The 15,138-nt window shown below is 42.5% G+C and overlaps 1 protein-coding gene across 4 annotated transcripts in view; it reads right to left on the minus strand.

Moving 5' to 3' along the window:
* map3k4 (mitogen-activated protein kinase kinase kinase 4) overlaps nucleotides 1-15,138 on the minus strand; it is a 217,620-nt gene that overhangs the window by 20,552 nt on the left and 181,930 nt on the right. For all 4 annotated transcript variants that reach the window (XM_059986481.1, XM_059986483.1, XM_059986480.1 and 1 more), the window contains 2 exons: nucleotides 6,843-6,943; nucleotides 3,316-3,396 (listed from right to left, as the gene is read on the minus strand). In XM_059986481.1, coding sequence (XP_059842464.1) covers nucleotides 3,316-3,396; nucleotides 6,843-6,943 — 182 coding nt within the window. The remainder of the gene's footprint in view (nucleotides 1-3,315; nucleotides 3,397-6,842; nucleotides 6,944-15,138) is intronic.

Genomic DNA, 15,138 nt, shown 5'->3' on the forward strand with positions numbered 1-15,138 from the left:
GCATCTCTGAACACATGACATGTCGAACATTGAAGTGGACAGGCTAAAGCATCTTAAGACTGCAAACATACACTCAGTGGCCACTTTATTAGATATAAGAGGCACTGTACCTAATGCATGGCCACTGGGTGGATTAGACAGAAATAGATTAAGCACCATCTTTGAACTGAAATTTCTAATCTACTGTTTTTGTTTTGAAGGTTCAATAGAGGAATTTTATAGGAAGCATGTTTCCTCTCGGCTTGGAACTGCTCTTGGGTAAACTCTATGGAAAGGAGAAGAGAAAATGAACACTGCAAAACTAGAGGAATCAAGGCTCATTGAAAATACTGCAACACGCCACTGATAAACTGTTATTCAATCATACATGAACCTTGGTGATTCAGCATATTGATCACTGGTACCCTATTCCTGCACTCTGTTAGGCTCGTGAGTCAAATAAAGGACTGTTCAAACTAGACCCTAGCAAGTTTTGTTTCTAGCACTCCTCTTAAACGTGGATTTTGGGATTGTGGACTTCTGGAAGGGTAAGATGAGGGAACATGTACCAATCCGCATAGAGGGATCAGAAGTGGAGAGAGCGAGCAACTTCAAGTTCAGGTGTCCTCTGCTTTACAAGTGTTCGCTTTACGCTACTTCAAAAGACCTACATGAGTAACCTATTTTCGTATTACAAAGAGGATTTTCGCTTTTACGAAAATTTTTCCCATATAAATTAATGGTTCTTTGCTTTACGCCATTTCGGCTTAAGAAAGGTTTCATAGGAACACTACCTTTGTAATGGTGTGGGGAGGGGGGAGAACACCTGTTCCTGGGTGTCAAGATCTCTGAGGATCTAACCTGATCCATACCGATGCAGCAAGGAGTAGCTCACATAAACAACTGCGTTCTCCAGCCACTGAATGCCTTTTACTTAATACAGTTCACAACTATATCATTAAGTATCCCTCAAGTTCTGCATTGCCCTTCCACGTTGCAGAATTTCAGTTCAGTGGGATGTAATGTTTTTCTGTGAAGCCTACAAGCATGATTACAATTACATTTCTGCAAACTATGAGTGTAAATTCTACCAGCAGTGCACCTCACATGGATGAAAGATGTATCACCTTACATGGATGAAAGAAAAATGGAGGGTTATGGGGTAGTGTGGGTTTAGTACTTTTTTTTAAGGATTATATGGGTTGGCACAACATGGAGGGCTGAAGGGCCTGTACTGTGCTGTAGTGCTCTATGGTTCTATGGTTCTCACCAACATAATATTTTGTTAAAGCAACTCATAAAATGCCCATACTTAGAAATTTAATCTGGTCTCTTTTATGCACTGAGACAATTAAATAGCATATAACTTTATTCATTATTATTTAAGCAACCACACATTGGTGACAAACAGTGGACAGAAAGGAAGTTCCAATGTGTAGGGCCTCACCAAACTACGGGCAACATGAGTCGATATGTATCAGTGGCAGAACTGAAATGTGTAAAGCACAATAGGGAACTAAACTTGGAGAGATCACTTACTGCTGCAGAGAAAGGTATACAAATATATACAAATATTTTGACTTAAATCAACAAGCAGTCACAGAGCAAAATAAAACAAACTCAAAACTATCTTTCCCACTGTGTGGGGTGTTTCATGATTAATTACTGTATCAAGGAGTCCCAGAACACAGGGCCCAGATTAATGCACTAAATGTGAAAGAGCAGCATGTTGTAATAGTCATTCAGCATTTTGCATGATATACATTCAGTGGCCATTTTATTAGGTACACCTACTCATTAAAGCAAACATCTCATCAGCCTATCATGTGCCAGCAACTCAATTCATAAAAGCATGCAGATGTGGGCAAAACTCAAGAGTCTTGTTATTCAGACCAAGCATCAGAGTGGGGGGAGGGGGGTATAATGTGATCTAAGTGACTTCGAGATGTGGAATGATTGTTGGTGCCAGACTGGTTCAGTTGGGCATCCCAGAATCCACTGATCTCCTGGGATATTCACGCACAACAATCTCTAGAGTTTACAAAGAATGGTGCGAAAAATAAATCCATTGAGTGGCAGTTCTGTGGGTGAAAACACCTTGATAATGAGAGGTTAGAAGAAAATGTCTGAACTGGTTCAGCTGACAGGAAGGCAACCATGCGTTACAACAGGGGAGTGCAGAAGAGCATCACTGAACGCACAACACGTTTAACTTTGAAGCGGATAGGCAACAGCAGCAGAAGGCCACAAACATACACTTAGTGACCACTAATAAAGAGGTCATTGAGAGTAAATTATGGATCTTAGGGAAACAGACAGGCTTGATAAATTAAGCTTTATGATATTTTAAAAGGATATTTGTTGAGAGCATACAAGACATAGGAGCAGTATTAGGCCATTCAGTCCATTGCATCAGCACTATCATTCCATTTATGTTCCCTTCATGAAAATATAGTGTTACGTACCCTTGTCACGTGACAGGTGTTGAAGCTATACTGAACTTGAGGTAATGGTCTTGTGATGGTGGAGTGACGTCATTTTCCTGCCAGTAGAGGTCATGTGACAAGTTTTTTTTTCACAGGGTATAAAAGGAGGACCCCTCCCTGTGAGGAGGAGCAGTTCGTGGCTGGATTTGCCATGTTGACTGTGCCACTGCGCGATTTAATGTTATGACGCAGTTTAGTTGAAAGATGAAGTTTTATCTAATGCCTAAAGTTTAAAAGGTCATTGCCAGCAGTTTCTTTATAATACTGCTAGTTGAGAATCAGTGGAGAGTGAAGATCGGAGTTCAGGAGTTAAAAGATCGAGGAGAATCGATTTTGACGGTGAAACAGGTTTGACCTTGTGTTAATCCCTGTGAAATAGCAGAAAGGATTGGGAACAGTTCTGTAAAGGAAAGGTCAATGCCTTTATGTTGTTCCATTTGCCCATCTACGTAAATTCTTCATGGGCAAAGTTCGATTTGGGAACCGAAGCAACACGACGTGAAAGAGAATTTAAATCTTCTTAAAAAAGTCTCTCCCTTAAATGGACTGTGAGCATTTTGAACTTTTGCAATACTACTTTGAAGAACTGTTTTTGCAACATTGCTTTAAGAACTGTTTAAGCTGCCGCACAGCAGCTGATTTCCGGTTACGTTAGTGGTTTGTTTACTTTTGGGGGGGTTTGTTTTCAGTGTTTAATAAACTTGTTATTTGTTATAAAAACCCCTGCCTCACTCATATATTTATTGTTGCTTGAGTCCATAACAATAGAAACAAAACTATAAAGTTTTTAAATAATAAAAATGTCTGAAAACTTCATGAAGAGTAATGATTAAGAGAATCGCACTAATACCTTTTGACTGACTTAACAGAGATCGAAGCTCCCAGCTTCTTCGCACACTCACACCTGGATCTCCTTTAGGGTATGTTGGCTCTGTGGAAAAGAATGATTTTAAAACAGTCAGTTCTATAAATACAAAGTGAATGAAAATGAAGCATTGGAAATTTCAACCAGAATTATGTCCTATTACAGCTTTAAGAGGTGACACCATGCTTGAAGGCATACAAAAACAACTTGTGTGATATGGTACTTTTGCATCATACAGGTAACACACTCCTCCCCCCTCACTGGTCAACAAATTCATGAATCATTGCCAAATAATCCGTGATGCAGAATGAAAATGAACTCTCACAGAGTGAGTGAGTGAGTGAGTCAGTGAGTGTGTGTGTGCGTGTGTGTGAATCTGTTTATTATAAATTAGGCTCACAGTTCTTGATACGTGTGCAGATGTACACAGTACAGCTCTAGACCTGTACTCACTGGAATTTAGAAGAATGAGGGGGAGGGATCTCACTGCAACCTATTGAATATAGATAGCGTGGACATGGAGAGGATACTTCCTATAGTGGGGGAATCTAGGACCAGAGGGCACTGCCTCAAAATAGAAGGATTTCCCTTTAGAACGGAGTTGAGAAAGAATTTCTTTCACCTGAAGGTGATGAATGTGTGGAATTCCTTGTCATCGACAGCAGTCAAGTCCAAACCATGTAGTATATTTAAAGAGGAGGTTGATAGGGTCTTGATTAGTAATAGTGTCACAGTTACAAGAGTTACAAGGAGAAGGCAAGAGAATCAGGTTGAGGGGGAAAATAAATCAGCTGCTATGAAATAGTAGAGCAGACAAAACAGGTTGAATTGCCTAATTCTGTCCCAGTCTTACAATGAGGGAAAATCATGATATAGACCATTCCCTCAGGAATGATGAAACCCCACCCAAACTACTGCCCAACCCTCCTCTCCATAACGCGGAGGTTGCCTGTAGTTCAGGACACCAGAAAGTTGAGAGAATGAGACACATTCTTGGGAATGTCATCAGCAGCATCATTATTTTCGGATGAGTCTGCAAAGATGTCGCTGGCAGAGGAATAATGGGAGGGAATGCCCAATTGTGATAATGTGGGAAAGGTAGTCACTGCAGGCGATTCTTTGGTTGGAAGAAACTGGAGAGAGGGGAATGCATATAGAACCAGGAATGGGCTGTGCAGCCTGATAATGGAAGAGGCTAATGCAGGTAATGATGTCACAGGCTGCAAGGATGACGATGGACGTGCTTATCACAGACACGTCAGACTGTATGTGTCCTGCAGCAAAATAAAACCCCTTGGTGAAGTATAAACATGAGGTTGCTGAAAAGATGGCCACACCTTCAGACAGAAAGGTACAGCCATGGATTGGACAGCAATGCAAGGTTATGGGTGAGTAGCAGTTTTGAAAAATAAAGGCCAAGTGTGGACCATAAGCAAGAGGAGGATAATGGCAGATTTGCAGGTGAGATGAAGTAGGAAATGGTACTTGAGAGGAGAGATCCACCATTTGGAGGTAAAAACAAAGTGCTGGAAACATTCAGTGGATAAAGCAGCAACTGCGAAGGGAGAAACAAGCCTAATGTTTAAGGCTACATACACACAAGGGACTCGAGGGACTCAGGCAGTAACTGTGGAAAAGAACAGAGTTGACATTTTGCATCAAGACCCTTCATCAGGATTGGAGAAAGAAGATGAGGAGTCAGAGTAAGAAGGTGGGGTAGAGGGGAGGAAGAAACACAAGGTGATTGGCAAAACTGGGAGAGGGAAGGGGTGAAGTAAAGAGTTGGAAAGTTGATTGGTAAAAGAAATTCAGGGCTAGAGAAGGTGGAAATCTAATAGGAGAGGGCAGAGGGCCATGTTAGAAAGAAAAGGGGAAGGAACATCAGAGGGCAGGCAAGGAGGTAAGGTGAGAGAGGGAAATGGGAATAGGAACCGGTGAAGGAGAAAGTGGGGGTGGGGGTGGGAGAAGGTACATTACTGTAAGTTTGAGAAACTGATGTTCATGCCATCAGGTTGGAGGCTACCCAGATGGAATACAAAGTGCTGCTCCTCCAACCTGAGTGTGGCCTCATCACTTCAGTAGAGGAGACCATGGACTGACACGTCGGAATAGGAACAGGAAGTGGAGACCCTGCTTTTTCTGGTGGACGTAGCAGAGATGCTCAGCAAAGTGGTCTCCCAATCTACGCCAGGTCTCACCGACATACTGAAGGCGACACCAAGAGCACCGGATACAGTAGATGACTCCAGTCATCTCACCTGGAAGGACTGAGCCCCAGAATGGTAGTGAGGGAGGTGATGTAGGGTCAAATATAGCACTTGCAAAGCTAAGTGCCGGAAGGAAGACCAGTGGGGAAGGATGAGTGGACAAGGGAGCTGCCTATGGAGTGATCCCTACGGAAAGCAGAAATGGGAGGGGGGGTGGAGAGGGAAAGAAGTGGTTGGTGGTGGGATCCCGTTGGAGGTGACAGAAGTTACAGAGAATAATGAGCTGAACACGGAGGCTGGTGGGATGGTATTTGAGGACAAGAGAAACACTATCCCTGGTGGGGAGGGTTCCCAATGTAACATATTGTATAATTGCGTGACCCAACGTAGACTGGAAGACCGCTTCATTGAGCATCTACAACCGTGTGCCAGAAAAAGAAGGATCTCCCAGTGGCCTATTTTAATTCCACTTCCCATTCCTTATTTCAACATGCCATTCCATTGCCTCCTTTACTGTTGTAATGAGGCCAAACTCAGGTTAGAGAAGCAACACCTTATATTCCGCCTGGGTAGCCCCCAACCTGATGGCATGAACTTCAATTTCTCGAACTTCTGGTAAACCACCATCTCCCATTCTCCTTCACCATCCCCCATTCCCATCTCTCACCTTATATGCCTATCACCTCCCTCTGGTGCTCCTCCCCCTTCCCTTTTTCCATGGCCTTCTATACTCCCCTATCAGAGTCCCCCTTCTCTAGCCATGTACCTCTTTCACCAGTCAACTTCCCAGCTCTTTACTTCAGCCCACCCCACTGTCTGGTTTCAACCATCACCTTGTGATTCTTCCTCCCCTCTCCCCACCTTCTTACTCTGACTCCTCATCTTGTTTTTCTCCAGTCCTGATGAAGGGTCCTGGCCTGAAACATCAGCTGTACTCTTTTCCATAAATGCTGTCTGGATTTCCTGCATCTGCAGATTTTCTCTTGTTTGTAATGTTTCAGGCTGAGCACTTTGCCTGACATTCTGAGTATCTCCAGATTTCCTCTTTTAATTCTGACCAAGCATTCATGGTATTTGTTTCCCAGCTAAATTGAGAGTCAGGAAGAGATGCTAGGTAGTGTGACAATTGGTAAATTGAAGGTTAGAAAAAAGTATACAGTCTCACAGTTTAGCTAAGGAGAGCAGGGTGCAGGGCATTTTGTTCAGATGAGGAGAGAAGAAAGGGAAAAGCCTGAGAAAGGTTCTGCAAGTCTGAGGTGAGGTTTATTATGGCCATTATGTAAGTGATCACTGCAACAGCCACACCTTCACGATCTTCTGTGGGACTGGAATGTCGGCTCAGTGACTTGAACTGAAGCTCAGCTGCAATGGACGCTAAACGGTCATTTTCAGGGACACTCGAGCACCTATTTTTGAAGAAACAAAATTTTGTAAGTAATCTTCCAACGTATTTCATAGCGGCTGCCTTATAATACATTTGAAATCTTCAGTGGTGACATTGTCTGACTTATTCTTACACATCAAAACCATAAAAAAGTAGGAGCAAATTAGGCCATTGGGCTATCTAGTCTGCTCTGCCATTCCATCATGGCTGATTTATTACCCCTCTCAAACCCATTCTCCTGCCTTTCCCTGTAATCTTTGACACTCTGACTAAGCAAGAACCAATCAACCTCTATTTTAAATATACCCAAACACCTAGTCTCCACAGCCATCTGTGGTAATGACCCTCTGGCTCTACACTTACCGCTATAGGAAACATCCCCTCGATCTAGGCTTTTCAATAACTAATAGGTTACAATGATACTTCTAAACTCATACTTCTCATACTCATACTTCTAAACTCTAGCAAGTACAGGCCCAGAGCCATCAAACATTAACCCTTTCATCGTGGAATTATTCTCGTGAACCTCCTCCAGACCCTTTCTAATTCCAGTATCTTGTGCATTTAAAGCAGGTTATCATCAGGTGGGCATTATTTTAGACATTCTGTGGCCAACAATAATAGAACAGCTCACTAAAAGGTACTGCCTAATGGTTGAGATGCAAACCAAGCATGGGGACATCTTTAGAAGCCACTCAACTTAGGGTGATTGCAAGGCACTCAAGAGCACAGCAGCACAAATTTTTCATACTCTGAACAACTGACACAGTCTCTGATGAAGATCACTGACTTATTGGTGCTGCATTCTTGACTCAAATCAATCATTTTGTAATGCTGGTAACTTTTTCTAAAATGTAGCCTCATTATATTATCTGCATCCTGACCACACAATTAAAAACAATCATCAGACTGCCCCAGGCTAGAATCAGGTTTAGTATCACTGGCATTTGTCATGAAATTTGCTGTTTGTGACAGCAGTACAGTGAAATACATTTAAAAAATTACTGCGTTACAATAAGAAATATATAAAAATATATCAATTATGCTCAATAGTGATATAGTGATGATGGTTCATGGATCATTTAGAAATCTAAAGGCAGAGGGGAAGAAGTTGTTGTAAAATGTTGAGTGTGCATTTTCAGGCTCCTGTACCTCCTCCCTGATGGTAGAATAGTGAGTGTACAGGCAGTCCCTGGATTACATACGAGTTCCGTTCATGAGTCCGTCTTTAAGTCGGATTTGTACGTAAGTCAGAACAAGTACATTCGGTATTATTTAGCATCAGTTAGTCAAATGTTTGTCTTAGTATAAAGTATATATTTTACCTTTTTATGCACTTAAGAAATGTATGTATTCCAATAATTAAACCACTGCATTGCTTAGTAATAATTGTAGCTTTCATCGAGGCAGGGCCTTTCACATGCTCCATTATTCTCACTTTATGTGTTATCCTTTAAAATTGTTCTGATCATTGACTGACTGTAGCCTAATGTTTTTCCAATGACTGATGGCGTTTCACCTCTTTCCAAATGCTTATTTCCACTTTATTTTCAATCGCGATCGCTTCCTGTCAATGGAACAGAAACTCTGCGGGTAGCGGGTCCCTACCTGCTCCCGAGGTCCGCTCGATCCTAAGGACCACCGCACTGAATTCCCCTGGTCCTAAACTGCACCGCACTAAGACAGGTTAAATGGGACAAGTGGGGGCTGTGCTGAGTTTGGGTATTTGATCCTCCACGATATTCCGCGTGGGAATTTAAACTGGAGGTGGCAGTGTTTTTTTTACGAGGTCGAACTGCAAGCTCGACATCAACAGATGGTACAGGAGTCACTGGATCGACATCAACCCAGTACAGGAGCAGTCTGACACTAAATCGAACTCGGGAACTTCCATTCTCTAGCCTGGTGCTGATCTGACTGTGCCACCAGCAGACCAGAACCGGGGGGGGGGGGGGGCGGGGTCAGGGTGAATCTTACTAAGAAAATTTTAAGCCAAATACAAAGTTAAACACTCAACACAGTGTCAACGGCAACAACTTAAAATGGCGGACGGCGTTCTCCTTCCTTGGTATGTAAGTACAAGTTGTCCGTAGACGTTCGTAACTCAGGGACTACCTGTATTTAATGATGATGCACCCTTCTTGTGGCACCACCTTTCGAAGATTTCCTTGATGGTCAGACTGTGGCAATGATGGAGCTGGCCGAGTCTATAACTCTCTGCAGGGGGTTTTCAATCCTGTGCATTGCAGCCTGCATAGCAGGCAGTGAAACAACCAGTCAGAATGCTCTCCATGGCACATCTGTAGAATTTTGCTAGTCTTTGATGACATACCAAATCTCCTTAAAGTCCAAATGAAATATATCTCCGGCATGCCTTCTTTATGAATGCATTGGTATGTTGGACCCAGTAAAAATTCCATGTACAGATGTTGACACCCAGGAACTTGAAGTTGCTCATCCTTTCCACTGCAGACCCCTTGATGAAGACTAGTGCGTGATTTCCCATTCTCGGTAACTAACGGGTTTTACTGATGTCTATAAATTGATTTTACCCATTGAAAAAACATAAAACTACTTTGTACTTCAACAGTATTGTAATAAGTGGCATCAAAAACATACAAGACTAATGTGAAAGAACAATTACTAAAAATGGAGAGGTGGAGGAAACTAGATCTGCCAGTTGTAGGAATGGACACGTTGGACTTACAAATTTAATAATATTATTGCTGTTGTACTTAGGTAGGGGTGCCTGCAAGTTGACTGTCTGTAACCCAACAACATAATGCACTAATGGTATCAAATGCAGCACCACACTAACGTGCAATTAATTTCAGCCTATTAAAAAAGACAAGCTTCACTAATGCATTCATAAAATAAGTCTACTCATAAAATGATAAAAAATAGATGACCCAATAAGCAATGCCATTAATGATTGGCACAAAACAGCCAATGCTGGAATTTCACCATACAGTGGTGACTTTCTGTGTGAAGCTCCCAAGAAACTCATCAAATACTCACATTGACAACTACTACTGAAATCTGCTGCAGCAGACACTGCAGAAAGCAACAGTTTTTGTAAATGACCTGAACAATCTTCAAAATTGTCAGATTCTAGACTGCAGAGCACCCGGGGAGTAAGTATAGCAGAGAACATCTCCATTGTCTCAGGAAATGTGGCAGCCGGCCAGGGCTGCAGGTAAAGCTGAAACTCCGAGCTCTAAGGCTCCCACTCTACCAATGTACTGCCTAATGTACAGTCTCTGAAAATAAAATTGAAGACCTCAAAGCAAGGTTGCAGAACCCAAGAGACATCAAATACTGCTGTGTACTCTGCTTACTGGAGACATGGCTCACCCCAGCATACCAGACACAGCGCAACTGCCTGAGGGATTCACCTTCCACCACATGGACCAAATAGCAGCATCAAGGTAGAGTCAGCAGCATTTGGTTTATGATTAATTTATCGTGGTGCACAGACATGGTGGTTTTGTCTCAGTCCTGTTTCCCTGACCTGGAATATTTGGTGGTCAAGTGTTATTCATTCTATCTTCTGAGAGCATTCTCCGCCGTCATCCTGGTTACAGTGTACATTCCACGCCTGGCCAATGTCAGGCTGGCAGTGGAGGTGCTGAGCACCATGATCAGCAGTCACGAGACAGCACACCCAAGATGCTTTACTGAACATTGTGGACGATTTCAACCAGGCTACTTTGAAAAAGTCTCTGTCAAACTACCAATGACGTATCACCTGTGGAAACAGAGGAGTCAACACAGATGATCACTGTAACAGCTAAATCAAGAATGCTTAGCATGCCAACCCATGGTCACTGTTTGCCAAGTCTGATCCAGTCAAAAACTGAGGACGACAGCATCAGTGGTGTGAAGGAATGGTCAAGGGAGGTAGAAGATCATTTCTGGAACTGCTTTAAACTGCTGGACTGGACCATATTCAGAGAATCATCTTCAATGAATAAATATTCCACAGTTGACACCAACTTTATCAGGACCTGTGTGGATGATTCTGTACCATTGAGAACATACCAAACACAACCGAATTAGAAGCCATGGATGAACCAGATTTGCAGTCTGCTGAGGACAAGATCTCTGGCATTCAAGACTGGCAATTCAGAACCCTACAAGAGGTCCAGGAATGACTTATGGAAGGCCATTGTAAGAACAAAAAGGTAATTTGGTGTGAAGTTAGAGACACAATCAGATGCACGAGAGCTGTATGGAATTTGATGGCCATTACTTCCCAATACTATAAATACTATAAATTTAATAGTATACTAAATGCCTTTCACTCATGCTTTAAAAGGTAGAATAAAACTATACCCATGACCCTGTGATCTCTGTCTTACCAACGTCAGAACATCCTTCAAAGGAGTGAGCTCTCACAAGACATCAGTGTGCCTGGTAAGGTACTGAAAACTGGGCTGACCAACTGGCTGGGGTATTCTTTCATACCACAGTCAGAGGTTCCGACTTGCTTCAAAAGGGCATCAATCATACCAGTGCCCAGGAAGAGCAGGGAGAGCTGTCTCATTAACTATCATGCAATACTACTCAAATCTAGTGTAATGAAATTCTCTGCAAGGTTGCTCACTGGAAGAACAAACTCATTCCTGAGAAAGGACCTGGATCAGGTACAATTTGCCTACCACTATAACAGGTCTACAGCAGATGCAATCTCACTGGTTCTCTACTCAGCCTTGGACTCAACAGCAATACTTACGTCAGGCCGCAGTTTATCAATTACAACTTGGCATTCAGCACCATCACCCCGTGAGAAATACTCAACAAGTCTCAAAACGGGGGCTTCTGTATCTCCCTGTGCAAATGGAGTTTGGATATCCTAATCGGGAGACCACAGTCAGTGCGAATTGGAAATAACTTCTCATTGACATTCAACACCAGCACAGCTCAAAGTTATGTGCTTAGCCCACTGTTCTACTCACTCTACACTCGTAACTGTGTGGCTGAATTCAACTCTAACACCATTTGTAAGTTTGCCAATGACACCACTATTGCAGGCAGAATCTCAAATAGTGAAGAGAAGGCATACAGGAGTGAAACAGATCAGCTGGTTGAGTGCCAGCAAGACCAATGAAGTGACTGTTGACTTCAGGAAGGGGAAGTCAGGAGTACACTCACCACCCTCAGTAAGGGATCAGAAATGGTGCAGTTTCAATTTCCCGAGTTACAACATCTCAGGATCTATTCTAGACCCAACATATTGATGCAATCACAGAGGAGGAATGCCAGAGGTTATACTTCACGAGGAGTTTGAGGAGATTTGCCATGTCACCAAAGGTTCTAGCAAATTTCTAGAGATGTGTCGTACAAAGCATTGACTGGTTGCATCACCACTTGATTTAACTCCAATGTACAGGATTGCAAGAAGCTGCAGAGATTGTAAACTCAGCTATTTCCAAGACAGGCACGAGCTTCATGTGGAACAAGCCTTCTTCTTACTAACACTGGAGAGAAGGAACAGAAGCCTAAAGACACACATTTAACTTTTTAGGAATAGCATTGTCATGCACCTGGCCCTGACTCACTTAGAAAATAAGGACACATGTCAGAATGCTGCTTCTGGATTTCAGTTTAGCATTCAACATCATTGTCCCACAGACCATGGTGAACAAACTATTTTTTCTTGCTCTGAATACACCACTGTACAGATAGGTATTGGACTTCCTAACCAACAAGACCTCAGGTAGTCAAGGTGCACAGCCTTGATGGGGAGGAAAGAGTCTTCCTCCCCATCACTCTCAACACAGGTGTCCCCGCCCCACCCCCCCAGGGATGTGTGTTGACCTCAATGCTGTACACTCTGCTCATACATGACTTTACAGCCAGTCACCCGAGTAATCACATTGTCAAGCTCGCCAATGACATGATAGTGGTGGGGCTCATCACCAACAACGATGAGACGGCCTAACAGAGGAAGCGGAAGAGCTCGAGGCCTGGTGCCAGACAAATAACCTCCTAATGGCAACACGACTAAACAGATGGTTATCGACTTCAGGAGAACTCGCACCACCTACATCGGAAACTGTGAGCAGTTTCAAACTCCTGTGAGTGCACATCTCGCACACCCTTTCTTGGTCCCAGAACACATTTCACAAAGTCAAGAAAGCTCACCAATGCCTCTGCTTTCTGAGGAAGCTGAAGAGAGCTGAACTATGCACATCTATACTCACGCCATTCCACAGATGTGCAGTAGAGAGCATCCTAACAGGCTGCATCACTGCTTGGTACAGAAACTGCACTGCAGTGACAGGAGGGCTTTACAACAGATACTCAAAACTTCCCATTGCATCACCAGCACCACCCTACCTGCCATCAACAACATATACACAGAAAGGGCCTGAAAAAGGACCAGTAATCATGAAGGATCCCACCTACTCTTCTTATATACTGTTTGTCTCACTCCCATCAAGGAGGAGGTTACGTTACATCCACACCAGCATTACCAGACTCAAAAACAGTGACTTTTGCCAAGCAGTAAGACTGATCAATACCCCCATCCAGTAACTCAGCCTCCACAGCCACTACTTCATCATTTCCTGACAGCCAGTTTACATACAGTGCCTAGCATTACTTTATGGACATACAATTAATATATATATATATATACAAGCTATCTTCTGTATTTATATTTATCTTATGTTTTTTTTTGCACTGCATTGGATCTGGAGAAACAATTATTTTGTCAACCTTTAAATAGTGTACTGGAAATTACACTGAACAAGCTTGAATCTTCCACTCCACCATCAGATCTCTGAAAAGAACCACAAACACTACCACACTATTTTGCTTCTATCTGCACTATTTTAAACAAATTTTTTATTGTGACTTTACAGTATTTTTTAATGTATTACACTGTTCTGCTGCCACAAAACATCAAATTTCATGATATTTCATGATCATAAGATATAGGAGCAGAATCAGGCCATTTGTCCCATCGAGTCTGCTTTGCCATTTCATCATGGCTGATCCAATTTTCCTCCCAGTACCAATCTCCTGCTTTTTCCCCATATCCCTTCATGCCCTAATCAATCAAGAATCTATCAACCTCTGCCTTAAATATACATTAAGACTTGGCCTCCACAGCAGTCTGTGGCAAAGAATTCCACAGTCTCATCAGTTTCTAGCTAAGGACACCCCTCTATTCTGAGGGTGTGTCCTCTGGGTTTAGACTCTCTAACCATAGGAAACATCCTTTCCATATCCACTCTATTAAGGCCGTTCAATATCCGATAGTTTTCAATGAGGTCACCCCTCATTCTTCTTAATTCTAGGGAATACAGGCCCAGAGCCATCAAACGCTCTTCATATGATAAGCCCCATTCAATCCTGAAATCATTTTAATGAACTCCTTTGAAACCTCTCAGTTGAACCTTTCTAAGATATTGGGTCCATAACTACTCACAATACTCTAAGTGAGGCCTCACCAGTGCTTTATAAAGCCTCAGCATTACATCCTTGCTTCTCTATTCCATTCCTCTTGAAATGAATGCTAACATCGCATTTGCCTTCCTCACCACAGACTCAACCTGCAAATTAACCTTTAAGGAATCCTGCACAAGAACCCAAGTCCCTTTGCACATCAGATTTTTGAATTTTCTCTCCATTTAGAATATAGCCTATACTTTAATTTCTTCTACAAAGTGTATGACCATACACTTCCCGACACTGCACTCCATCTGCCATTTGTTTGCCCATTCTCCTAATCTAAGACCTTCTGTAGTCTCTCTACTTCCTCAAAACTACCTGCCCCCTCCACCTATCTTCATATCATCTGTATAATTTGCAACAAAGCCATCAATTCCATCATCCATATCATTGACATATAACGTAAAAAGAATCGTTCCCAATACAGACCCCTGTGGAAAACCACTAGTAACCGGTAGCCAACCAGAAAAGGCTCCTTTTATTCCCACTCTGTGCCTTCTGCCAATCAGCCACTGCTTTAACCATGAACGATAATACCATGGGCTCGCAGATTGTTAAGCAGCCTCGTGTGGCACCTTGTCAAAAGTATTCTAAAAATCCAACTACACATCAATTGATTCTCATTTGTCTATCCTGCTGTTATTTTTTTTCAAAGGATTCCAACAGATTTGTCAAACAAGATTTTCCCTTGAGGAAACCACACTGACTACAGCCCATTTTATCTTTCGTCTCCAAGTACTATGAGATCTCATCCTT

Source organism: Hypanus sabinus, chromosome 12 (genome assembly GCF_030144855.1).
Source record: "Hypanus sabinus isolate sHypSab1 chromosome 12, sHypSab1.hap1, whole genome shotgun sequence".
Lineage (NCBI taxonomy): Eukaryota > Metazoa > Chordata > Chondrichthyes > Myliobatiformes > Dasyatidae > Hypanus > Hypanus sabinus.